Genomic DNA, 25294 nt, shown 5'->3' with positions numbered 1-25294 from the left:
TATAACATCCATAACACCCTGAAATAATGACATTCATTTGTTCTCCCTCATGCAAAAACATTTTTTAAGTTGTACATTTAATCACCATCATTGTACACTCTAAGTATTTCTAAATGATACTGTCTCAGTCCTTATCCTCTATCTTTCCTTCTGGTTTCACATGTGCCTCCAGCCCTTCTCCCTCTATCCACTAACATTTCTATGCCCATCTTTTAACTGTTTCCTATTATTACATCTATTTTGTCTAAAGCTGTGCCCTGAACAATTGGAAAAGTCTTTGCCCTTACCCAGTGCAGCCCTCTGCTGCCTTCAGGAAATTCTAGGTGGCATCAATGTTCAGCTTCATCTGCAGTAATTATACTAAAGCCCTGAACCCTGGTGTCTAAACCTTTTTTTTTTTTTTTACCTTCTGGGACTCCAGGAGTACTGATATACATGTGTGTATATGCTTATTTACCTTAATACCCATCTAATAGAGCTCTTTTAAGACTTTCTGTTTGCTAATCTGGAGGTAGGAAAATACACATTAAACGGACAGACCTAAATAGAAAGTTAGACAAAAAAACCCAGAAACATAGAAATATAAAACTCACTAATTTGAACTTCTACTTTTTCATTCTTTTCTAGTATCTTGAATATTGGCTCAATTTGGGTTGAAGGTTGCTAATGTTGAAGTAACTAAGTTTTCTATTTTCTTCGGTTCTTCTCTGTAGGGTGGAGTACTCTTTTCCTAGTTATATAAATCTGACTTAGAGAATGGGGTATGCACATATACAAGTCCTCTCGGGCCTCCCTGTTCGTCTATTTCTGTAGGCACTTGAGGGAGGTGTAGACATTTTGCCAGTGGCTCAGCCGCTGGTTTTAGAGAGCAGCCTCGGCTGGTTTGAGTATGCTGAGGAGTATGGGAGGGGAGAGCATTTCTATCTTGGGCTCTTTTATCTCTGGTAAAGAGGGATACAATGAGGAGTTAATAAAGGCTCTATTGGATCTTCCAGAATTGAATCACAGAGGACATTTTTCTTTTCTCCACTAACATTTGCATGTAAAATTTTGTATTTTCCCATTAACATTGAGTTTTGAGAGAGACAAATAAAGGATTGAAGACACATCATCACAACCCATTTTTTGCTTTCTTTTACAGAACAAATTGAATTGCAGTACAGTGTTTTCTCTTTAGAACCATTTTCAAACCATTTCTGTCATTCTAAATATTACGGAGGCCAGACTGTATTACACAAAGAAACCACTTTTTAAAATTTTCATAGGTTTACAAACAAAACCTTTCCAATTTTTCAAAATACAGGTTCTATTCAGGAATACTATTAGAACTAGAATTTTCCATTTTAAAGAGTTTCAGTAATTAGGAACCAATTAGGAACAAGTGAATACTACAAAAGCAGTAACACACCAACTAACAATTTAAACAGAAACTTTAAGTAATGCGCCAATTAAAAATTAAAGACATTAAGCACTTACTTAGTTTCATTAAATGCCAATTAATTGTTGGATTACTTACCTTACGATATATTTCAGGCATATACTCAACAGAGAGACTCAGGGCAGAGGCTTGAGCCCCAGACAGAATGGTACTCAGAAAACAGAAAAGTGTAGAGAAGCAGGATCCAGAGCCTCAAACCCAGTCCAGAGCACTCAAACCCCGTGCACCCTTCCCAGTCCACTTCTGTCTTGGTGACCCATGCGCCTAGTCGGCTGTCTGGACCTGGAACTGGAAAGCTGTTTCTTCCTTCGAAGCTTTAAAGCGCCAAGGAGCCCGGAGTGCCAGCAGGACAGAAGAAAACCCAGCTGCTGAGCCTCGAGGCTAAGAGAGTCTGGCAGCTGCAAAATGCTTACCTTGTCCTGCCAGGGCTCCCAAACTCCGGGCAGTCAGCTTCCCTGCTGTGTATGGACATCCGTGTCCCACCAGAGTCACCAAACCAATACCAGACAAAAGCAATGGGCTCCTGCCTGATGCACTCAAATGACAAATTCCTGAGACACTGGGCTTTCAGAGAGAGAAAGGTTTTATTGCTAAGCAAGAAGCAGATTAGATGGCCTCTTGGCCTAAAGATCTGTCTCTCCGAGTCTAAGGATTTTAGGGTTTTATAGATTCAAACGAGGGGATGGACTTGTTACCATTACAATAACAAGTATAAGCAGCTACCATCTACTAACGTAAAGGAGTGGAGCTAGGCTAGAACTAAGCCAGCCACTACAAGAACAAGTCGAAGGTTAGTTCTGAGCTGACTCAAGTTCCTTCATTCACATTAGAGGGTTGATTTTGTGATTATAAGACTCCAAATTGTGAAACAGGATAAGGGGGTACAAGGTGGGGCCAGTCACGAGGTTTTTACAATTTGCAATTTGGTGCAATTTGCAATTTGGTTTCAGTAATTTTAGATATTTCCTTTTGGCTACTTTACCATATACTAGGAAGTAAGAGAAAGACACCTAGATATTCATCTATATTCAGTCATAATCAGTTGTTAAATCTTTATTTCTTCATTAAACACCTCTGTGAGCAAGGAGCCAAGATGAAGGGCTCTGTTCCAAATCTCAGATTCAGAATTCTGCCTAGAGGAGAAGCTGTTCCTCCAGCTCCACTTAAATCTCTTAAGCCATCTTCAGCTACAAATGCTAACTTTCAAAAAGTGAGGGGGGATTTGGGGAATCTAGGGAATATGAATTCTTTATTTTCTCCATCCTCCCCACCTGTTCCCTCCACGTATTGAGCCCTCAAATAGCTTCTCTTTCTAGACCTAGCCCTAGCATAGCTTCTTCTCTTTCAAAGCCTGGAGCAATGACTTTAATATAGAGTATCACTGTATCTGTATTCTGGATGACTGCTCAGAAGAGTTGTTTTTGAAGAGTCCCAGCAATCAAATACAGATTGGCCTGCTAGCTCCTGTTTGCACATAGTTCTTTTTCTACTTAAGCTCTTTTTCTGTTTACACACAGGGTGCCCAGTTGCTGATCTGTTCAATGTACTGCTTTTAGCAGCCATGGGAAATTGCAGACAAAGTGTTAGTACCTTTCAGCATCCGGTTCCACTGAAGGGGGTGAGGAGGGGGAGGGGGTAACAGACGGAACGGGGGGAAGAGGTGGCCTGTGGGAAACTAAGAAAGACTTGAAACCTGCAGCAGCTGGGGAGGACATGGAAGAGGGGATGGATTTAGGAGAATTCTAGAAGATAGCAGTGCCAGGTGAGTGACAGGCTGCTAAGAGAGGGCAGTTCAAGGTAACCCGTAAGTTTCCGGCGTTAGTGGCTGTGCCATCACCAGGACAGGAAATACAGGAGGCAAAGCAGGTTTGGGGGAGGGGAAGAGGGAAGAATTCAGTTTGAGGCATTTATTAGTTCCCTGGACCTTGCTAAGCGGCAGTTGTGTCGGGAACAACAGTGAACAAGAGACACAGCGTCCCGGCACTCCTGAAGTTTACATTCCAGGAGTGGGAGGCTCACAAGATAGATCAACAAAGTAACAGCTGAAGCCCATCGTGAGGATATTAAAATGAGGTCATGTGTTAAAAGGGTGGGCAGGGATAGCCTCCCATGCCATTCGGGGAGAGTCCTGGAGGTTAAGAAAATGCCAAGCCGAGTTTAACAGAAACCTAGGGACATGTGAGTAGAGAAGTTGTTTAGATATATAAACCTCAGAAGTCTGGGTGGAGAAGATCAGCAAGATAGGTCAAAAAGCATATTGCAAAATACATGCAGTAGACACACGATTTATGGAAAGATCAGAAACCCACAACATGATACTAGGGGTTCTCGGCAGCTTGGGTCATGTTTTCGTTTGTTTTCCCCAAAGCTGGATGGGGAGTGCAGGGGCGCGAGACGTAATTTTTACATCATTTTGCCCATCTTAAATATCACAAAGCAAACGAAAAATAGAAAAGGAAAAAAAGCCAAAGCCTAGGGCCTCGCCTGACTTTGCCAAGTCCGATCTCACTGCCTCCCGGCGGGGACCCCGCAGGCTCCGCCACCCCATCCCAGCCCCGCCCGCCCCCGCGGGAGGACCCCGCCCCTGGCTGCTCCGTCACCCTACCCGCGCCGCCTGCCAGCCAATGGGCTTGCGGGAACCGGCCCACACCCCCGCCGCGCCCCGCCCCGCAGCCCCGCGCGCGCCGCCTGACGTCACGGCCCAGCCTCCGCCACGTGACGGCCGCACGCCGGCTTCTCGCTCACGCCCGGCTCGCGCCGCAGAGGCCGGTGAGGCGCCGGCGGCGACGCCCGGGGGCCGCTGACTGAGGAGAGCGGGTCGTCCGGGCCCGCGCGCACATGGAGGCGGCGCCGGCGGCCGCCTGAGGGCCAGCGGGGCGAGCGGACAGGGCGACCTCGAGCCGCCTAGCGCCCCGCGGCACCCGGCGACGGCGGGCCGCGGAGCGGACGCGGCCATGGCGACGGGCACTCAGCAGAAGGAGAGCACGCTGCTTCACCTCTTCGCCGGCGGGTGAGCCTCCCGGGGCCTCCGGCAGCCCCGGCCCCCGCCTTCCCCTCCTCTCCCCGGTCCTCGCTCCCTCCGGCGCCGGTTACCGGCCCTTCTCGGGTGACTCGCCGGCTCCCTGAGGACAGGGAGGTCTCGACATCAGATGGCAGATGGGGAAGGGCCCGTGGGCGGCCGCGGGGCCTGCCCTTCTTCCCCCATCCCGCCGGGCCGCCTTTTGCCCCGTAGGTGTCGGGTCCCCGACGCCCCTCCCCTCCGCGTCGCCAGCCTTTTCTCTTCTTAAACAATTAGTGGCTGATGGGAGTGAGTGCCGCCCGAGGTGGTTCTGCCTGGCCACAGTGACTCAGTCCTCCCCGCTTCCTCCCAGCCCGCCGCCCTGGCCATCCTGAACTTACTGCACCTCCTCATGGGTTCTTTTCCGTGGCCCTTTCCTGTGCATCGTTTTCAGGGCGCTGTAGTTTTGTTGGTGCTCAGATTCGCCCAGGAGATCCTCATGGTAGCTCAGGAGCCAGTTCAGTCAGGAGGGCTGCAGGTGTTGGTCGTGGGCATTGATGCTGGCCAGTAACATGCTGGAGGGGCAAAGGGACGTCGAGAGAATGGGATGAGGAGGTCACGAAGGTGGGCAGAAATGTTTCTCACCCAATGGTGGGTGCTTCCAGCAGCGGAGGCAACAACTCTCAAATTCTGCCTTGTTTTGAGAGCGTCGTGAGTTGGAAAATCGTGCATCTTGAATTTGTTTCATGAGGCTACCCATTTCTAGGGTCGCAGAGTGGTGCGGAGTTAAGCAGGGAGCTGATTTTTTTCAGAGGATGAACTAAAATTTACTTTTGTCTTAAAACTTGGCTTTGAGTGCGCTTGGAGTCTTGAGTATTTTAGTTGCAGCTGGGGCTGCTACCTAGGTGTGTTCCTCATTACAGATTAGTAGTGGTTGAGAAACTTAGCTGCAGAGAAAACTGTGATGAAAGTGTTGGTGTACTCTTTGTACTTTTTATTCTAGCTGAGCACCCAGTTAACTTTCTTTCTCCAACCACAGAACTTTGGTTGTTCTCACAGAAAGAATTTCTCATTCATCTCTTCCCTCTTGACACTTCCTTCTGCCTCCCATTGATACGTCATTTGGGAGTGACACAAGGGGAAATGTTCTTAAATGAATTAATTTATCATTCTTGGGGATTTAAAGCAAGTTGGCCGTGTTATTAAAGCCTTATCGTTTTTAAGCCATGATTTCATGCTCACTTGAATTTGATTTATTGTTTTTACTGAGGTGGTCTTTTAAAAATTACCTTCTGTTTCACGCTGGAGAGTTATATGCTCTGGAGCAGCCTCTGCTGAGACTCACTGCTCAATTGATGGCTCTGTCTTGCTGAATTTCCCTCCGCCCTTCACAGTGTCCTCTGGCTTCTTTTGCTCCTACAGGAGCGCCAGCCTGTTTCCTTGGGATGGTGAATACTGCAGTGGCCTGTATAGCTGGCCAGATTGATTGAGCTGTGTGTAGTTTATTAGGGTATTGCCTGAGCCCCTTGCATTTAACAGCAGATCAGGATTACTTGCAGATATTCAAGAAAGAAAATACATCCTCTGAAAGGATGTTTTCAGAGTAACTAAATGGATTAGGATCAGTTCCCACTAGCCTAAAATATATAACCTTGATTTCTTTCAGGTTAGGAGCCAAGTTTTTTGAATGGGTGTGCTACATAGTTAAAATCAGTCAACCCAGTGGTCCCTCCTAGTCTGGGTGGAATACCTGCTGCTTTGCTCTGACTAGTTTCCACTGTTGTTAAGCTGGCATCTTTCCAGAGAACTAAATTCACTTCCTTTGAAAGCTTGAAAAGAAGTCAGAGGCCCCACTTTTCAAATCTGTCCCATTTCTCCTGCTTATTTAATAGCCATTGGAAACCACAATATCAAGTTCAATGCTATCACCAATCAATGATATTGAATAAATTTTTTGTCAGGTATAACAGCTTATGAATAGTTGACATTAGTTTTAGATCCCAGAAAATAAGAACTTTATAGTACCCAAATAACTCAGTCTTCTTAATTTCTTTAATTGTTTTTTTAAGTTAATTTCTTCGATTCTTTGGGAAAGGGAGATACCCCTACATTAATTTTTAATAGTCATATTTTTAATGCAGTGTTGCCCTTTAAAAAAAATTTACATAAAAAGTTAGCGTACAATGACAATGAGAATTGACTTTCTGTTCTCTAATTTTAAGTTATGATTAAACTTTTAACATTTTAGTTTTGCACTTGTTGAGAATAAACTTATTGCATGAATTCCAGTTTGACAGTGTTACCAAATTAATAGAATAGCAAGTTATTCTAGTAGTATGGTGCAAGGTAAAGATAGATGCCCGTATGATGCTTTGAGCAATCTTGACAAAGGTTCAGCTAATTTTTTTAGTAAAAGGAAATATAAAGAGATCTGATAAAGCAAGGGTCTTGACTTTTTGTTCTTAGCCTTCATCTCAGCAGCGCTTATAAAAATGTTTTCATAGGGAAAAAAAGTGAAAATCCAGAGAACTGGAAGAAAACTAAAACCACCCGCAAACCAACACCTAGAAAAAAAGCACATTTGACAGAAGTTGTATGTATGTGTATATATGTACACATATAATTTTTAATATTAAAATAGGCTCATATTCTTGTAAATTGTTTTTTTCTTAGTAGTGTATTGAATTTTAATGGCAGTATGGTAGTGTTTTCTGTGAGTATACCATTAGTTGATCCCTTGTTATTTATTCTTCAGTGCCTAGGTCATGGAGAAATAGCAACAAAGAAAAGGCAAAAGCAGTTTACAAGCTCACTGAATGGACCTCAGTGACAATGTTATAGTAATTTACAACAGGACTACCTAGTTTATTTGGTTTACAGAATGTTTCTATAATCTGTCATTCCTGATTTTTTGCCTTTATAAATATCTGGACATCCTTATGTACATACATGTGCTTCTCTGGTTATTTACTGAATATAAACCTTTGGAAGTGAAATTGTTGAGTCAAAATACTTTTTTAAGGCTTTTGGTACCTAGCAGCACATTCATTAACTGTTCTAGTTTGCTAGCTGCCAGATTGCAATATGCCAGAAACAGAATGGCTTTTAAAACAGGAAATTTAATAAGTTGCTAGTTTACAGTTCTAAGACTGAGAAAATGTCCCAATTAAAACAAGTCTATAGAAATGTCCAATCTAAGGCATCCAGGGACAGATACCTTGCTTGGTTCAAGAAGGCTGATGAAGTTCAGGGTTTCTCTCATCTGGAAGGCACATGATGAACACAGTCAGGGCTTCTTTCTCAGCTGAAAGGGCAACTGGTACTAGGTTTCTCTCCTGGCTTCCGGTTTCATGAAGCTTCCCGGGAGGCATTTTCCTTCTTCATCTCCAAAGGTCACTGGCTGTGGTGCTGCAGCATTCTCTGCTTTCTCCAAATCTCCCATTCTCCAAAATGTTTCCTCTTGTATAGGACTCCAGTAACCCAATCAAGACCCACCCAGATGGGTGGAGACACATCTCCCCTAATCCAAGTTTAACAGACACTCTTGATTGGGAGACATCTCCAGGGAGATGATCTAATTACAGATTCAAATATACAGTATTGAATAGAGATTATTCTGCCCTTTAACGAAATGGGATTTTGATTAAAACATGGCTTTTCTAGGGTTCATACATCCTTTCAAACCAGCACAACCATCTTTTAGGGTGACTGACTTCTGCATCAGTAAACCTGATTCATTTCATATTGATTTTTATTATCTTCTTTAGGCTTTCTGCTGCTTTCTGCTTTCTTTCCTCCCAGTCCCCAAATCTGAAGTATAGATGTCAGAACAAAAATTTCTACTTCCCTCACCCCCAAATCAGAGCAGTAAAACTGTCAGAACAAATATGTGCTCGAACAAATTTGATTGTTTCTAAATAACAAATAAAACCTATAACGTATTTTCTACTGTTTAAACGCTCCAACCAGGAAAAATACTGAAATCATCTTCAGTGGTCTTTTGTGTCTAGTCTTTATTTGTTCTTGAAAACAATACCTTAAAATTTTTATCTAAAAAAACCTTTATCTGTCAACTAATGTGGAGGTTCTGGTTGTCCAGGTAATGTTAGGTGATGTCATACATCTGCTGAAATGAGCAGTGTCAGGCCAGCAATTCAGGAGATCTGCTTAGTACCTGAAATAGCTGGACTAAGCTCTAATTGGATTTAGAGATTTATGGCCTGGATTATGTATTTTAGGTCTTATTTTTGTTTTGTCATCAAATATACTTAAATAGCCTTTAAAATGTATTTTAATGAGAATATACCTTTAATATTTTAAAATGTATACTCAGATGTTTTCAAAATTCAATTTTTTCCTTTCCTGTACGATGGACAACTGTCACCAAATGGATATTTGAAACGCTTGTCCCTCCAGATTTAATGTTTCTCAGCTGATGGTTACTTTTGAAGTGTTAGGGAGTACAGAGCTGGCACTTGGCAATATATTTGCTGAAGAAATACTGGTAGAGAAGATGCAAGAACTGATTTGAAATGTTTAAAGAAATTTTGATAAGACATAGTGTGCGCATATTTTAGATAAGTTTTCTATAAATATACCACTGTGTGCATAAATTGACTTCCATTTTTAGAAATCAGTGTATTTTGTTAAAACTTTTTTTATTGTATAGTATAACATATATACAAAGCAAAGGAATAGAAAAGCAATAGTTTTCAAAGCACTCTTCAACCAGTAATTACAGTACAGATCCCAGAGTTTGTCATGGCCTACCATACGATCCTCTCAGATTTTTCTTATAATTGCTTCAGAATATAGCTGGCTAGAAGGCTTAAATATTTTTTTTATTATCACAATTGACTTTTTTCCTTCTTTTTTTGTGAGAAATAACATATATATACTTTTAAAAAACCAATAAATTTCAAAGCACAACAACACAATTAATTGTAGAACATATTTCAGAGTTTGACATGGGTTACAATTTCACAATTTTAGGTTTTTACTTCTAGCTGCTCTAGGATACTGGAGACTAAAAGATATCAATTTGATGATTCAGCATTCATATTCATTTATTAAATCCTATCTTCGTATATAACTCCACCGTCATCTTTGATCTTTCTATCCTCTCTTTGGGGGTGTTTGGGCTATGGCCATTCTAAATGTTTCATATTGAAAGGGTCTGTCACTAATATGGGGTAGGGGGATGAAACTATCTGATGTTCTGGAGAGCCTGGGCCCTCTAGGTTTCAGGACTTATCTAGACCAGAGACCCATCTGGAGGTTGTAGGTTTCTGGAAAGTCACCCTAGTGCATGAAACCCTTGTGGAATCTTATATATTGCCCCAGGTGTTCTTTAGGATTGGTTGGAATGGTCCTTGTTGCTGTTTGGCAGGTTATGATAGGTAGCAAGGTCTAACTGAAGCTTGCATAAGAGCAACCTCCAGAGTAGCCTCTTGACTCTATTTGAACTCTCTCTGCCTCCGATACATTATTAGTTACACTTCTTTTCCCCCTTTTGGTCAGGATGGAATTGTTGATCCCACAGTGCTAGGGCCAGATTTATCCCTGGGAGTCTTCTCCCAAGTCGCCAGGGAGACTTTCACCCCTGGATGTCATGTCCTACGTAGGGGGGAAGGGCAATGATTTCACTTGCAGAGCTGGGCTTAGAAAGAGAGAGAGGCCACATCTGAACAGCAAAAGAGGTTTCCTAGAAGCAGCTCTTAGGCCTCCTTGTAGGCAGTCTTAGCTTCTCCGTTACAGAAATAGGTTTCATAAGGTCAAGCCTCAAAATCAAGGGCTTGGCCTATTTTCTTGGGAGTCCCCAATGATTGAGAGGATACCTGAGGTTTCCCAGATGGGAAAGTTTAATGGTTGCATCTTTGTTGTTGTTTTTCCTTTGGATCCTTGAGGAATTCTACCACTATTTAATTATCAGCGCATCATAGTCTGAGATGTATCCTGGTATTACGTTAAGCTATACAGAATTACAAGACCTCATTCCAGCCTGGATAGCTCACTTCAACAACCCAAACTAGTTTGTTGTTGAAGTGAGCTATCCAGACAGGTTGCTTTACATAGCATACAAGTCTTTTACATCCTTGGTTGAATTTGTTCCTAGATATTTGATTTTTTTAGTTGCTATTGTAAATGGATTTTTTTCCTGCTTTCCTCCTCAGATTGCTCATTACTTGTGTATAGAAACACTGCTGATTTTTGCATGTTAGCCTTGTAACCCGTCACTTTGCTGAACTCATATATTACCTCTAATAGCTTTGTTGTAGATTTTTCAGGACTTTATGTATAGAACCATGTCATCTGCATATAGTGGAAGTTTTACTTCTTCCTTTCCCATTTGGATGTCTTTTATTTCTTTTTCTTGCCTACTTGCTCTAGTTAGAACTTCTAGCACAATGTTGAATAAAATGGTGACAGTGGGTAACCTTGTCTTGGTCCAGAGCTTAGAGGGAAAGCTTTAAGTCATTCACCATTGAGTACGAAGTTAGCTGTGAGTTTTTCATATATGCCCTTTATTGTTTTAGAAAGTTTCCTTTTATTCCTACCTTTTAAAGTGTTTTATCAAGAAACGATGCTAGATCATTTTTTTCCCCTTCTATTTGTTAATATGGTGTATTACACTGATTTCCTTATGTTGAAACACTCTTGTATAGCTGGGATAAAACCCGCTTGATCATGACATTTAATTCTTTTAATGTGTGGTGATAATATTTTGAATTTGTGTATGTTGTATGTCTATGAAAGACTGAGAAAGATACTGATTTTCTTTGGGCTCAGAAACCACTGTAGAGTTTTTCATTCACTCACGATGCTATTTTTAGTTTTCTTTTCAAATGAGATAGGATACAGTAAATAGCATCTAAAGGATAATTAGCTGCATCAAAGATGTATTTTCCTTGAACTGAATGAATACAGAATTTGCATAATCAAAATCTTCTTGAGCCTTACACCAATTATTCAAATAAAACAACCCAGAAAAGTATAGTGTACACTGAGTAGCAACTAGTATTTTTCAGTTTGTGAGTGTGGAAGTAGTAGTTAAAAAGGAAAAAATTACCAAAAATTCCAAAGATTCAAGAAGGATTACAGGGTGTCTGGGCAGTGTTGTTTGTTGGTTGAACACATGTTGTACATTTATATAAGCTGTAAGTACAGAAATCAGTTTACCATTAATTGGATATATTTTTAGTGTAATTTTATTGAGATATGTTCACATACCATATAATCATCCAAAGTTTACAATCAGCATTAATTGGATATTGATGATCAAAGTGACCTTGGCTTTAAGTACCTCAAATTAATTAGTATATGCATAGAAAAGAAAGGTTCATGTTGAATCTGTCTTGTTTTTAAAAATTGCCCTTATTGTTTGAAACCCTAAGTTAAAAGGTAAACATTTGGGAGCATAATATTACAATTCTAGGTAATTCTCTTTGATCACATAGAGGAAAAAAATCCAGTTTATGTACTGTTGTAGTAATATTGTAGCTTTGTTATGCTATGAACTGGAGGAAAGGAGCTTAAGTCATAAGGTGGGGAATTAAGCAAGGACTTCGTAGGTGTAAAAATATAAAATGTTAAACATATATTTTTGTAATAAACACAGGGCTTCAATTCTGGAATGGAAGAATGAAAAAGGGTAGATAATGGAGGGAAGGGCTGGTTTTGTAAAAAAGTAACAAGTAGTAAAAGGAAAGGATGAAAAACATATCCAGTTTTTTTTTTTAGGCGCATAGACTTTAGAGAGTACCCATCCCTGTGATGTTCTTAGAAATGTAGTTCAACCGGTAATCATGGCCTTTCTGGTCATCTGTATTCATGGCCTTTGTATGGTTTTTCCCACAGAAAATTTTCTCTAGACTTTGGCATCAGTGACTAGAGCAGTGGTAGGTACCTTGGGAGCAAAAATAAATTAATATTCAAGAAGTATCTCATAGTTGTTAGAAACATACCCTACTAGAAACATGAGTCCTATCTGCTTTTTGGAAAGTTATTTACAATAGTAAAACATTTTAAGGGCTTTCTTAAAAAGTTTAGGTATAAGTTTTTTTATTGTCTAGGATAATTTAGGAGGCTTTTAGTTGGTAGTAATGGAAAATTCACTTCAAATTGGCTTTAAACCAATAGGAGAATCATTGGCACATACAACTGAATTCTAGAGGGAGATTTTGAGTAAGGGCTTATTTAGCTCAACAATGTCACTAGAGACTCCATCTGTGACCGTTCTGCCTTCCATTGATGTTGCATGATTCTAAGGTTGATCCCATTTGAACACAAAATGGCCTCCAGCAGGTCCTAATATTTCTCCCACCATTGAATCAATTTTGAGCTTAGCTCTCATTAGACTAACTTGGGCAGGTATCCATTTCTAAGCCAGTCATTGCTCCAGAGGAGTTATGCTTATTGTCTTAGGCTGAGTCATGTGCCCATCTTTTTCGTTTATTTATTTATTTTTATAACCACATACAAACACAAACATTCTTATATGATCATTCCATTCTTGTTATATAATCAGTAACTCACAGTATCATCACATAGTTATATATTCATCATCATGATCATTTCTTAGAACATCTGCATCAATTCAGAAAAAGCAATAAAAAGAAAACAGAAAAAAATTCATACATACCATTCCCCTTTACCGATCACCAGCATTTCAATCTACTAAATTTATTTTAACATTTGTTCCCCCTATTATTTATTTATTTTTAATCCATATGTTTTACTTGTCCATCGATAAGGTAGACAAAAGGAGCATCAGACAAGGCTCTCACAACCATACAGTCACACTGTGATAGCCATGTCGTCATACAATTATCTTCAAGAAACATGGCCACCGGAGCACAGCTCCACATTTTCAGGCAGTTCCCTCCAGCCTCTCTGTTACACCTTAACTAAACAGGTGATATCTATTTAATGCGTAAGAATAGCCTCCAGGATAACCTCTCCACTCTGTTTGCAATCCCTCAGCCATTGACGCTTTATTTTGTCTCATTTTGCTCTTCCCCCTTTTGGTAGAGAAGATTTTCTCAATCTCTTGATGCTGAGTCCCAGCTTATTCTAGGATTTCTGTCCCACTTTACCAGGAAGGTCCACACCCCTGGGAGTTGTTTCCCACGTAGAGAGGGGTTGGGCAATGAGTTTGCTTTCCTGTGTCAGCTGAGAGAGAGGCCACAACTGAGCGACAGAAGAGGTTCTCTTGGGGGTGACTCTTAGGCCTAATTTTAAGTAGACTTAGCCTATTCTTTGCAGGATTAAGTTTCATATGAACAAACCCCAAGATTGGAGGCTTGGCCTATTGCTTTGGCTGTCCCCATTGCCTGCGAAAATATCGAGAATTCTCCACTTGGGGAAGTTGAAGTTTCCCCCTTTCTCACCATTCCCCCTAGGGGACTCTGCAAGTACTTCCCTATTAATTGTTCAAATCTCTCTGGGATTTATCTGGGCATCACTCTGGACAAACCTACAAAATCTCATGCCCTATGCAAGGTTCCAAGTACTATGGTGTTCGATTAAGCAGTCCACATAAGTTATATTAGGAAATATGTGCCCATCTTTTAACAGATAGTTGTGGCAAGGTGGATGGGAGTTGCTGATTGGCTCAGATGAGTCAGAGCTGGAACTAGAGATGAGTTCAACACTATCCAAACTGGTATGGCTTAAGACTGAGGAAAAGGAAGATAATGCTGGGAAGGCAACCAGCCATTCCACTGCAATGGTTATACTGCCTTTCAAATATGTTGTCCATTTTATTGTTCTGGAACAAGTTTTTTCAAGCTCCACTGGATAATTCTTTGCTGTTGGAGGCTATCCTGTGTAGTATTGTAGGCTGTTTAGAAGCATCCTTGACTTTACCCACTAGATACTAGTCTTTCCATCCTTTCCCCCTATCACGACAACCAGAAATGTCTCCATATATTTCCAGGTGTCCTGGTGGAAGGGAGGGAGGTTGTGTAGTAAATAACCCCAGTTAAGAACCACTGGTCTTGAATAGTGGTCTTTAAACTTTGATCACACACCCCTGTGATTAGAAATGTGCACATCCCCTTGTGTATAATGTCATATGGAGAAAATAGAGATTAAATGATGAAGATAATAAATACAATGAAACAAATAGTAATATTTTATTTCTGTGTTCCTGTGAATCATTGTGCATCTGTTAGAGTATGCACTCCACTTCGGAGATTAGTGGCTGAGAATATTGGCATCCAATCAGATACTCAGATTCCCAACTCTGTGATGGTAGCACTATGTCATTATGTAACTGGATATTGAGAGTGACCTTTCCTGTTTCCTGGGCATTGGCTACCAGAGCCCTCCACCGCATGTTACAAAGAGCCTCTACCCCTGTGGCCAGACACCCCCTCTGAGACTTAGAAGAGAGAGGCAGTAGAACTAGCTCTACTGCCATTGCCCACACTACCCCCAGATTGCGCAGAGAAGAAAGGTTGTGTCCATCAACCTTGGGGTATGTGTTATGTGGAGAGAAGTTCATCCTGTCTCATCCCCACTCTATCTCCACTGTGTAGGATATCTTGGCTGTGGACTGAGGGAAAGTTTGTAAGACTGAAGGACCAACTGCTGCATCAGCCCATGGCAGCATAATGAGCAGGGACTGGCATAGTGTACTTGGGAAGGACATGGGGTGACTTCCTGCTGTGTACCATCTTGTTGGCACCCGGAGGGCATGGAAGAATACTCCAGTGGGCCTCCTAGTTAAGCAGTAAGGAGCAAAGGGACCAATAGAGAAGGCACCTGGTGCTGCCTGGAGGCTCCCAGGCCCAGTAACCAAGTAAAGCAGAAATGAGATTGGGAGGTGGACTGCAGGGGGTGTCAGTGAGGTGTGTGTGTGTGTGTGTGTGTGTGATCCAGGACATGGGTGACCCTTGGGGAGATTGATCACCACCCCAAGAAAGCGGGTGTCAGTGAGGTGTGTGTGTGTGTGTGTGTGTGTGTGTGTGATCCAGGACATGGGTGACCCTTGGGAAGATTGATCACCACCCCAAGAAAGCCTACAAAAACATCTACATGGAATCATAAAGTTTGCCGAGGTCACTGCGATAGCACACAGGCTGCTGGAGGCAGATAGTGACCAAGTGACCACTTACATAAGGCCTCATCTCTCTCTCTCTCCCCCTGCCCCCAGACATAGACAAGCTTACAAGGAAGGGGTGGGGAGGAATGAAAGAACAGCTACAAGTCTGGTAATGGTAGAGGGAAGTTTTGAGATCAGTTTTGAGATTGACATTTTAGGACTGGATTTGAAAAACTGAAAGTTACCAGAAAGTGATGGAACCTGCCCATGATGCCATGGATAGGAAAGTGGAGCACAGGTGAGAAGCAGCTGTGGATGGAAGGCTGGCAGACAGAACTGGGACTTCTGGAGAGCATGGGGAAAACCACAGAGGATCAGCTGACTAAGACTGCCTGAGAGCAGTAGTCCAAACACTAGTTTACATTGTCAGGAGCTAGGCTCCTATTGAAGGTGTTCTTCGTTCTCGAAGAGTCGAGAATTGGCAGGAAATTTTTTTCCTACAAAAGATATAATTTGTTGTGATCTGAAAAGGTTTGGACCCAAAATGATTAAATATTTTTAGAAAAGTCTGGAAAGCCAATTTTTCTAGTTTGTAAGCTGCTGGAATGTGTTATTCCAGAAGCAGAACGACTTTTAAAAGGGGGAATTTATTAAGTTGCAAGTCTACAGTTCTAAGGCCATGAAAATGTCCCAACTAAAGCAAGGCTATAGAAATGTCCAATCTAAGGCATCCAGGGAAACATACCTTGGTTCAAGAAGGCTGATGACGTTCAAGGTTTCTCTCTCAGCTGGAAAGGCACACAGCGAATATGGTGGTGTCTACTACGTCTCCAGAAGAAGCCTCTCTCCAGGCTTCTTGTTTCATGAAGCTCCTCCAGGGTGTTTTCCTTCTTCATCTGGCTCTCTTCATTCTCTCATGGTTCTAAAAGATGGACTCTCTTTAAAACGCTTCCTCTTTTAAAGGATTCCAGTAAACTAGTCAAGACCCAAGTGGAATGGGTAAAGTCATATCTCCCTGTATTCAAAAGTTAATACCTATAATTGGGTGCATCACATCTCCATGGAGATAATCTAATCAAGTTTCTGCCATACAATGCTGGATAGGCTTTGAAAGAAATGGTTGCTCCCACAAAATTGGATTAGGATTAAACGTGACTTTTCTAGGGTTCATAAATCCTTTCAAACCAGCACACCAATCTAGAGAAGTCAGTATTTCAGCATTCAGTATTATTCTCATACTGATGAGTGTCTTGTGCACATTGGTACTTGAAGTAAAAAAAAAAAAAAAGGTTGAGATGAGATACTTTTAAAGTGCCGCTATAAAGTGTTCTATATTTCAGGAGGATTATTTGGAAATTTTAATTTAATATCAGAACTTGCTTTCTTTTAATTAAGAGTATACTAGGGTGGGCCGGCCACGGTGGCTCAGCAGGCAGAGTTCTCACCTGCCATGCCAGAGACCCAGGTTCAATTCCTGATGCCTGCCCATGCAAAAAAAAAGAGTATACTAGGGTGCACGGGTATTTCAGTGGTAGAATGCTTGCCTTCCATGCGGGAGACCCAGGTTTGATTCTTGGACCATGCACCCACCCCCAAAAAAGAGACAGTTTTTCCCAACCAAAACCATTCCTGCCAATCCTAAAGAATATCTAGGGCATTATATAAGTTCTACAAAGGTTCCATGCACTAGGGTAACTGTCCAAAACAGACTACTTCCAGATGGGTCCCTGGACGTGGGTAAGTCCTGACATGCAGAGGGTCCAGCCTCTCCAGAACATCAACTAGTTCCATGCCCCTATCCCATATTATCAGCATCCCCTTCCAACATGAAAAAGTTAGAATGGGAATAGTCCAAATACCCCTAAAGAGTGGAAGAAAGGTTACAGTGATGGTGGGGAGTTATACAGAAAAGGTCGGGTTTAACAAATGAGTATGAGTGCTGAATCATTATACTGATATTTCTTTTCACCTCCAGTACCTTAGAGCAGCTAGAAATAAAAACCTAAAACTGATAAATGTTATTTAAAGAGAAGGAGTATAACAGAGAAGATAGGACTTAACAAGTGAGTATGGTTGCTGAATCATTTTATTGATATTTTTGTTGGTCTTCAGTGTCTTGGATCAGTTAGGAGAAAAAACGAAAAATCATGGAACTGTAACCCTTACCAAACATTAAAATCTGTTCTATAACTCCTTATTAAAATGTACTTGAAATTTATTGCTTTTTTGTATATATATTTCACAGTAAAAAATAATAAAGAGTATACTAGTAGGCATGCAAGGGTAGTTCAGTGGTAGAATTCTTACCTGCTATGCAGGAGACCTGGGTTTGATTCCTGGCCTGTCCACACCTCCCCCACTTCCCCCCAAAAACTCAGCAAATTATGCTGCATAACAGGACAGTCACATGGAAAAAGACTGAAATGTGAACAGCCCCACCATATAACATACCAAAAAAAAGAGTATGCTAGTAAATATGTATCCAACACAGTTTAAAGACTTAAAGCATTCTTGGGTATTTCACATCTAAGAACTTTTCTAGTGGGTAAGGAGCGATTTACCTAGTATTGATGAGTAAGTCAATTTTTATGGTAAAAAGGTTGTTTCCAGTTTGCAGTGTTTGCTGGTTTTCCTTTAACACTGTATGACAGGCTTTGTCTCTGTTTTATAGATGAGACCCTTGAGTCTTAGAGTGCCTTGGTTTCTCCAGTTAGGTGGCTGTAGAAGTCCAGGGCATGTTCACCACCACCTGCTCTTCCTTCCATCCTGGTTATGGTAGACAGCATCAGAAAACCAAGTGTGGTCAAGCGCATAGCCTGCTATCCTCAGAGGTCATGGCTGATACTTAGCGTGGCATTGGCTATGTTGGACAGTCAGACCTCCCTGCCTGGTTGTCCTTTGCTCAGTGGCACACATTTATTTAAATGACAGTTGACCAAAGAATGCCATTTTGCCAAAGTCAAGAGTGCAACTGACTCGGGAACAAAGCAAAGAGTTGGTTGACCTGTACTATATTTGAGCTTATTGACTTACTGATCAAAGGATTTACCCAGAAGCTGTTTCTTCAGTGACAGAGTTTATGTGTGTTCATGGTTTTGTCTCTATGTTCAATTGTTAATGAACGGAAATAGATTTCAGATAGTTCTCGATCTTGCTCTTTAGCATATAAGTTTTCAAATGTTCTTAAATACTACATACTTTTAGCACAGGTAGTACTATAATGGATAAGAGTAATATATATCGTGTGACTTGACGAGGGTTAGAAAGTTCTGGGTTTTTTTTTTTTTTAATTTTTAAAAATTTATTTATTAATTAAAAAATAAAGAAACAAAGTAAAACAACATACATAATCAGTAATTCACAATATCATCACTTAGTTGCATATTCATAATTTCTTAGAACATTTGCCTCGATTTAGAAAAAGAAATAAAAAGATAATAGAAAAAGAAATAAAACGATAACAGAGGAAAAAAAAGTTATACATACCATACCCCTTACCCCTTGCTGTCACTGATCACCAGCATCTTAACTAAATTTATTTTAGCATTTGTTCCCCCATTACTTATTTTTATTTCATATGTTCTCCTTTGTTGACAAGGTAGATAAAAGGAGCATCAGACACAAGGTTTTCACAATCACACAGTCACATTGTGACAACTGTATCATTATTTAATCATCCTCAAGAAACATGGCTACTGGAACACAGCTCTACATTTTCAGGCAGTTCCCTCCAGCCGCTCCATAACATCTTGAATAACAAGATGATATCTACTTGATGCATAAGAGTAACCTCCAGGATAACCTTTCGACTCTGTTTGGAATCTCTCAGCCATTGACACTTTGTCTCATTTCCCTCTTCCCCCTTTTGGTTGAGAAGGTTTTCTGAATCCCTTGATGCTAAGTCTCAGCTCATTCTAGGGTTTTTCTCAATCCCTTGATGTTGAGTCTCCGTTCATTCCAAGATCTCTGTCCCACGTTGCCAGGAAGGTCCACACCCCTGGGAATCATGTCCCACGTAGAGAGGGGTAGGGTGGTGAGACTGCTCGTTGTGTTAGCTGGAGAGAGGGGCCACATCTGAGCAACGAAAGAGGCTCTCTTGGGGGTGACTCTTAGGCCTAAATTTTAAGTAGACTTGACCTATCCTTTGCGGGGATAGGTTCATATGAACAAACCCCAAGATTGAGGGCTCAGCCTGTGACTTTGGTTGTCCCCACTGCTTGTGAGAATCTCAGGAATTCTCCACATGGGGAAGTTGAATTTTCCCCTTTCTTGCTATTCCCCCAAGGGAATTTTGCAAATATTTTTTTTTTAATTTTTTTTTATTAATCAAAAAAACGAAAAGAAATTAACACAACATTTAGAAATCATTCCATTCTACACATGCACTCAGTAATTCTTAGTATCATCACATAGGTGTATGATCATCATTTCTTAGTACATTTGCATCGATTTAGGAAAAGAACTAGCAAAACAGCAGAAAAAGATATAGAATGTTAATATAGAGAAGAGAATTAAAATAATAATACTAATAAAAAATATATATATATATATATAAAGGAAAAAGAAAAAAACAAAAACAAAAGATACAAACAAACAAACAAAAAACTATATTTCAGGTGCAGCTTCATTCAGTGTTCCAACATAGTTACATTACACTTAGGTATTATTATGCTGTCCATTTTTGAGTTTTTGTATCTAGTCCTGTTGCACAGTCTGTATCCCTTCAGCTCCAATTACCCATTATCTTACCCTGTTTCTAACTCCTGCTGGTCTCTGTTACCAATGATATATTCCAAGCTGATTCTCGAATGTAGGTTCACATCAGTGGGACCATACAGTATTTGTCCTTTAGTTTTTGGCTAGACTCACTCAGCATAATGTTCTCTAGGTCCATCCATGTTATTACATGCTTCATAAGTTTAGTCTGTCTTAAAGCTGCATAATATTCCATCGTAGGTATACGCCACAGTTTGTTTAGCCACTCGTCTGTTGATGGACATTTTGGCTGTTTCCATCTCTTTGCAATTGTAGATAATGCTGCTATAAACACTGGTGTGCAAATGTCCGTCTGTGTCTTTGCCCTTAAGTCCTTTGAGTAGATACCTAGCAGTGGTAATGCTGGGTCGTAATCCATTCTGCCATTCTATGTCTTTTGATTGGGAAATTCAGTCCATTAACTTTTAGTGTTATTACTGTTTGGATATTTTCCTCTACCATTTTGGCTTTTGTATTATATATATCATATCTGATTTTCCTTCTTTCTACACTTTACTCCATACCTCTCTCTTCTGTCTTTTCGTATCTGACTCTAGTGCTCCCTTTAGTATTTCTTGCAGAGCTGGTCTCTTGGTCACAAATTCTCTCAGTGACTTTTTGTCTATAAATGTTTTAATTTCTCCTTCATTTTCGAAGGACAATTTTGCTGGATATAGGAGTCTTGGTTGGCAGTTTCTCTCTTTTAGTAATTTAAATATATCATCCCACTGTCTTCTAACTTCCATGGTTTCTGCTGAGAAATCTACACATAGTCTTATTGGGTTTCCCTTGTATGTGACAGATTGTTTTTCTCTTGCTGCTTTCAAGATCCTCTCTTTCTCTTTGACCTCTGACATTCTAACTAGTAAGTGTCTTGGAGAACGCCTATTTGGGTCTATTCTCTTTGGGGTGCGCTGCACTTCTTGGATCTGTAAATTTAGGTCTTTCATAAGAGTTGGGAAATTTTCAGTGATAATTTCTTCCATTAGTTTTTCTCCTCCTTTTCCCTTCTCTTCTCCTTCTGGGACACCCACAACACGTATATTTGTGCGCTTCATATTGTCATTCAGTTCCCTGATCCCCTGCTCAAGTTTTTCCATTCTTTTCCCTATAGTTTCTGTTTCTTTTTGGAATTCAGATGTTCCATCCTCCAGTTCACTAATTGTAGTTTCTGTCTCTTTAGATCTACCATTGTAGGTATCCATTGTTTTTTCCATTTTTTCTTCTTTGTCCTTCACTCCCATAAGTTCTGTGATTTGTTTTTTCAGATTTTCTATTTCTTCTTTTTGTTCAGCCCATGTCTTCTTCATGTCCTCCCTCAATTTATTGATTTGGTTTTTGAAGAGTTTTTCCATTTCTGTTCGTATATTCAGCATTAGTTGTCTCAGCTCCTGTATCTCATTTGAACTATTGGTTTGTTCCTTTGACTGGGCCATATCTTCAATTTTCCGAGCGTCATCCATTATTTTCTGCTGGTGTCTGGGCATTTGATCAGATTTCCCTGGGTGTGGGACCCGGTTGGTTGAAAGGTTTTTCTGTGAAATCTCTGGGCTCTGTTTTTCTTTTCCTGCCCAGTAGGTGGCGCTCGTGGCGCTCGTCTGTCTGCGGAGCCCACCAGTAAAAGATGCTGTGGCTCCTTTAAATTGCCAATCCGAATCTCGCAGTCGGCCCGGGAAACCGCGCGTGGAGGGGGGTCACTGGCCGCCGCGGCTTGGGGGAGTGCCGGTCCAAATTGCCCAGCTGGCCTGAGACGCCAAGCGTGGCGGGAGGGCCCCGCTATCCAACGTTCCCAGTCAGACCGGGGAGCCACGTGCGTGGAGGGGACCCCAGTCGCCAGCTGCCCCCGCCTGGGAAAACTCACGCCCCTCAGGTATCTCACCGCAGCGGATTCTCCCTGCCCGTTCAGCTGTTCCAGAATGGGGTACGCTGTCTTTTTGGTCTCTGTCGTGGCTCCGGGAGCTGTTTTTTATTGTTTCTGTTTCTTTAGTTGCTTTTCTGGAGGAGGAACTAAGACCCGCGCGTCTTACTAAGCCGCCATCTTCTCCGGAAGTCTTCTCTGGGTTTTTTTAAACACTTCCCATTATATCCCATTCTCTTTAGATATATTCTAGTTCCTAGAGCAAATTTAACAGTCCAATATTGTTAAGCTCCCAATTTTTTCTTAGTACAAAAAATACATTAGACTTTTGAAGATCTAGTTTTCTAGTCAATGATTTTCACCTTTTGTGAATGTGAAGTCTGAATTAGCTCACAAAACTGTGTATAATACCTATCTTTCCCTATGACTCCAACAGAGAATCCTTTAGTCTAGTGGAAAAAACATAGGCTTTGGAGACAGAAGTTTTGGATTTAGCTTTCAGTATAAAAACTTTCAGTTTAAAGTTTGTGACTTTGAGAAGGTATATAACTTCATTTGAGACCTAACTTCCCTACTGGTAAAATAGGGATAATACACCCTGCCAAATGCTGAGGGGCAAATCCTAATTGTTTGATACATTGCTCACTTCCTGCCCTTCACATCCTTCTCATTTCTGATTGTGATCCTTCACTTGCTTTTGTGGTTGCTGGACTTTGACCCACAGTTTAAAAAAAAGCAGGCGGGCCACGGTGGCTCAGCAGGCAAGAATGCTTGCCTGCCATGCCAGAGGACCCGGGTTCGATTCCCAATGCCTACCTATGTTAAAAAAAAAAAAAAAAAAAAAAAACAGACAAAGTAGTGTGGTAGCTAAAAGCTCAATTTAGGGTAGTTTAACGTGATTCTAAACCAAGTTTACCTCAACAGCCCTAAATGGCTATTTTCCTCCCCTCTCCCCTGCCTCCCCATCTGTATACTTTAGTCTCTTTCTGACATTCAGGTTCCTTATTGTAAATTGGGATGAAGTAATAGTTACTACTTTGTAGGATTAATGGGGAATTGAGTGCTTGTCATAAAGAAATCATTCAGTAAATGGCAGTAGTGGCTAATTATTTGACCCAGTAGCATCTAGCTCTTAGTGATGAGGATTTTACTTGCTATGTGGAACTATAAACTCCTGATTTAAAAAAATTTGAAGGGATTTTCCTTCAGGCTCTGAGGAGCTGGGTTGCCTTCCAGATTTCTAACACTTCTAGTGGAGCAGGGAAGTTAACTTTAATGTTCTGTGTGTGCCAGAGCCTGTCCTCCCTTCCTGTTGTTACTTTCCCCATCAGAGATGCTGATGCCATGTTAATTTTACCGAGCCACCTGTTGTGTGGCAGATACTCTATTCCAACTGAGTGCTAGAGTAGAGGAACACACAGCCCTGTCCCTATGTCCCTAAGGGGCTCCCAGACTAGTGGGAGAGGCAGCATTTGATAGAAGGTAGATTGATGCCAAACAAGATTTAATGTCCTAGTCCCCGAAAACCTTATTTAAAGGTTCTCATTCTACTTAGGGGCTACTGTCAAGTCAAATATTGGTGGGGGGCAGTGGGGAGAGACTATATTTGTGAAATGTTTAAATTATAGAGTATACTTCAACTTTGAGAGTTTGTTTTAATGAAAATTAAATTAACTATCTGAAGAACCCATGGTGTAACATGCCTAGAGACTAAAATGATGCTGGTAAGAGCAAATGTAGCTTTTGAATAGTTTCAAAAGACATCTCCTTGAAATCTGAGTTTATTAATTCCTTTACTTAGCAAATACTGTTTGTGAACTTGGTGAGGACCCAATGTCAGGGTTACAAAGATGGCTCTGATGGGCCCTCTGATGAGCCTATACTGCGGAGCAGTGTTCTTCTAGGAGTGGGAGCTGTGTCTCTGGTGGTGCGGGTGATGATTTCAGATGGTGCATGGTGGTGTTAATTACATCTTGGCCATCAAGCATGTGATTTCACAGATACTTCTGCTTAAGAAAAGATGAAAGTGGTATTTTAAGGCAAAGAAGTGAGTTGTTTTGAAGAAAATATTTAAATGGTAATTGGGTACTATTTTAGTGTGAACTAATTGTAAAGGGTAATATTCAGATGACTGAGATTAGGGTAGGTAGCACCGATCTAGCAGTTGGAGTCAGATGAACTGAGTACTTCTAGCTGAGGGAGACACATAAACTTTATCATTAAAAGTAAGCTTTGGTTTAATTTTCTGTGGAGTCCAATTTAATCAATTTTAATGAAAGTCTGCATTTTATTAAACATTGATTTTCAAAAGAGTAACATTACTTGAATGATTATTTTGTTTATGTGCAAAGATGCATTTTCTAGAATATTCATTGCAGCAATTGGTAGTGAGATTGGAAATGGCATGAAGGTCCAATAATAGGAAATTGGTTAAAATAGTATACATTGATACAGAGGGATAGTATGTAACCATTACAAATGATGAAGTTGGTGGATATGTTAACATTCACCATGTCTCTATTGGGGGTGGGATTGAGGATCGGGGAGTGTTTGAAGCCAGTAATGTGAAGTCTGGAAGGATGTGCTAGATTAGTAGCTGATATGATTTCAAGTAATTTTTTTAAAACCTCCTTTATGTTCTGAGTCTTACTAAATGAACATGTGCATTTTTAAAAACAGGGCAAAGTTAAATTTCACATTTCATTTGTGTGGAGAACAGTATCTCTTTTCTGATCCTGTTGTGATTTCTTTTCTTCCAGGTGTGGGGGCACAGTTGGTGCTATTTTCACTTGTCCACTAGAAGTCATTAAGACCAGGTTGCAGTCGTCACGATTAGCCCTTCGGACAGTTTACTATCCGCAGGTCCATCTAGGGACCATTAGTGGAGCTGGGATGGTGAGACCAACCTCCATGACACCTGGACTCTTACAGGTTCTGAAGTAAGTTCAGTCCCCTTTCAGGTCCTAGTCCGCTGCCACCTGCGTGCACACACACCCCGCCTCCGCTGTCACAACAGAATGTTTGTAAAGCACATAAAAGAAGGTATTTTGTTTGCATGGCCTATTCCCAGTCCTAGGAATTAGGTTTCTTTACCATGACCCTTGAACTCACCTTGCTTTCCTGGCAGCAGGAGTTATAGTGTTCACATGACCCCCATCCCGAGATAGTCAAAGTAAACCTAACAAAGCAAACCAAAAG

The 25294-nt window shown here is 41.0% G+C and overlaps 1 protein-coding gene across 1 annotated transcript in view; it reads left to right on the top strand.

The window, feature by feature from the left end:
* Positions 1-4208: 4208 nt before the first annotated feature.
* The window catches only part of SLC25A33 (solute carrier family 25 member 33), a 40989-nt gene continuing 19903 nt past the window's right edge, over positions 4209-25294 (top strand). The window contains exons 1-2 of the mRNA XM_077151389.1: positions 4209-4448; positions 24856-25035. Coding sequence (XP_077007504.1) covers positions 4393-4448; positions 24856-25035 — 236 coding nt within the window. The 5' untranslated portion in view covers positions 4209-4392. The remainder of the gene's footprint in view (positions 4449-24855; positions 25036-25294) is intronic.

The sequence above is a fragment of the Tamandua tetradactyla genome, chromosome 2, assembly GCF_023851605.1.
Source record: "Tamandua tetradactyla isolate mTamTet1 chromosome 2, mTamTet1.pri, whole genome shotgun sequence".
Lineage (NCBI taxonomy): Eukaryota > Metazoa > Chordata > Mammalia > Pilosa > Myrmecophagidae > Tamandua > Tamandua tetradactyla.
This window is presented reverse-complemented; position numbering and strand designations above follow the sequence as displayed.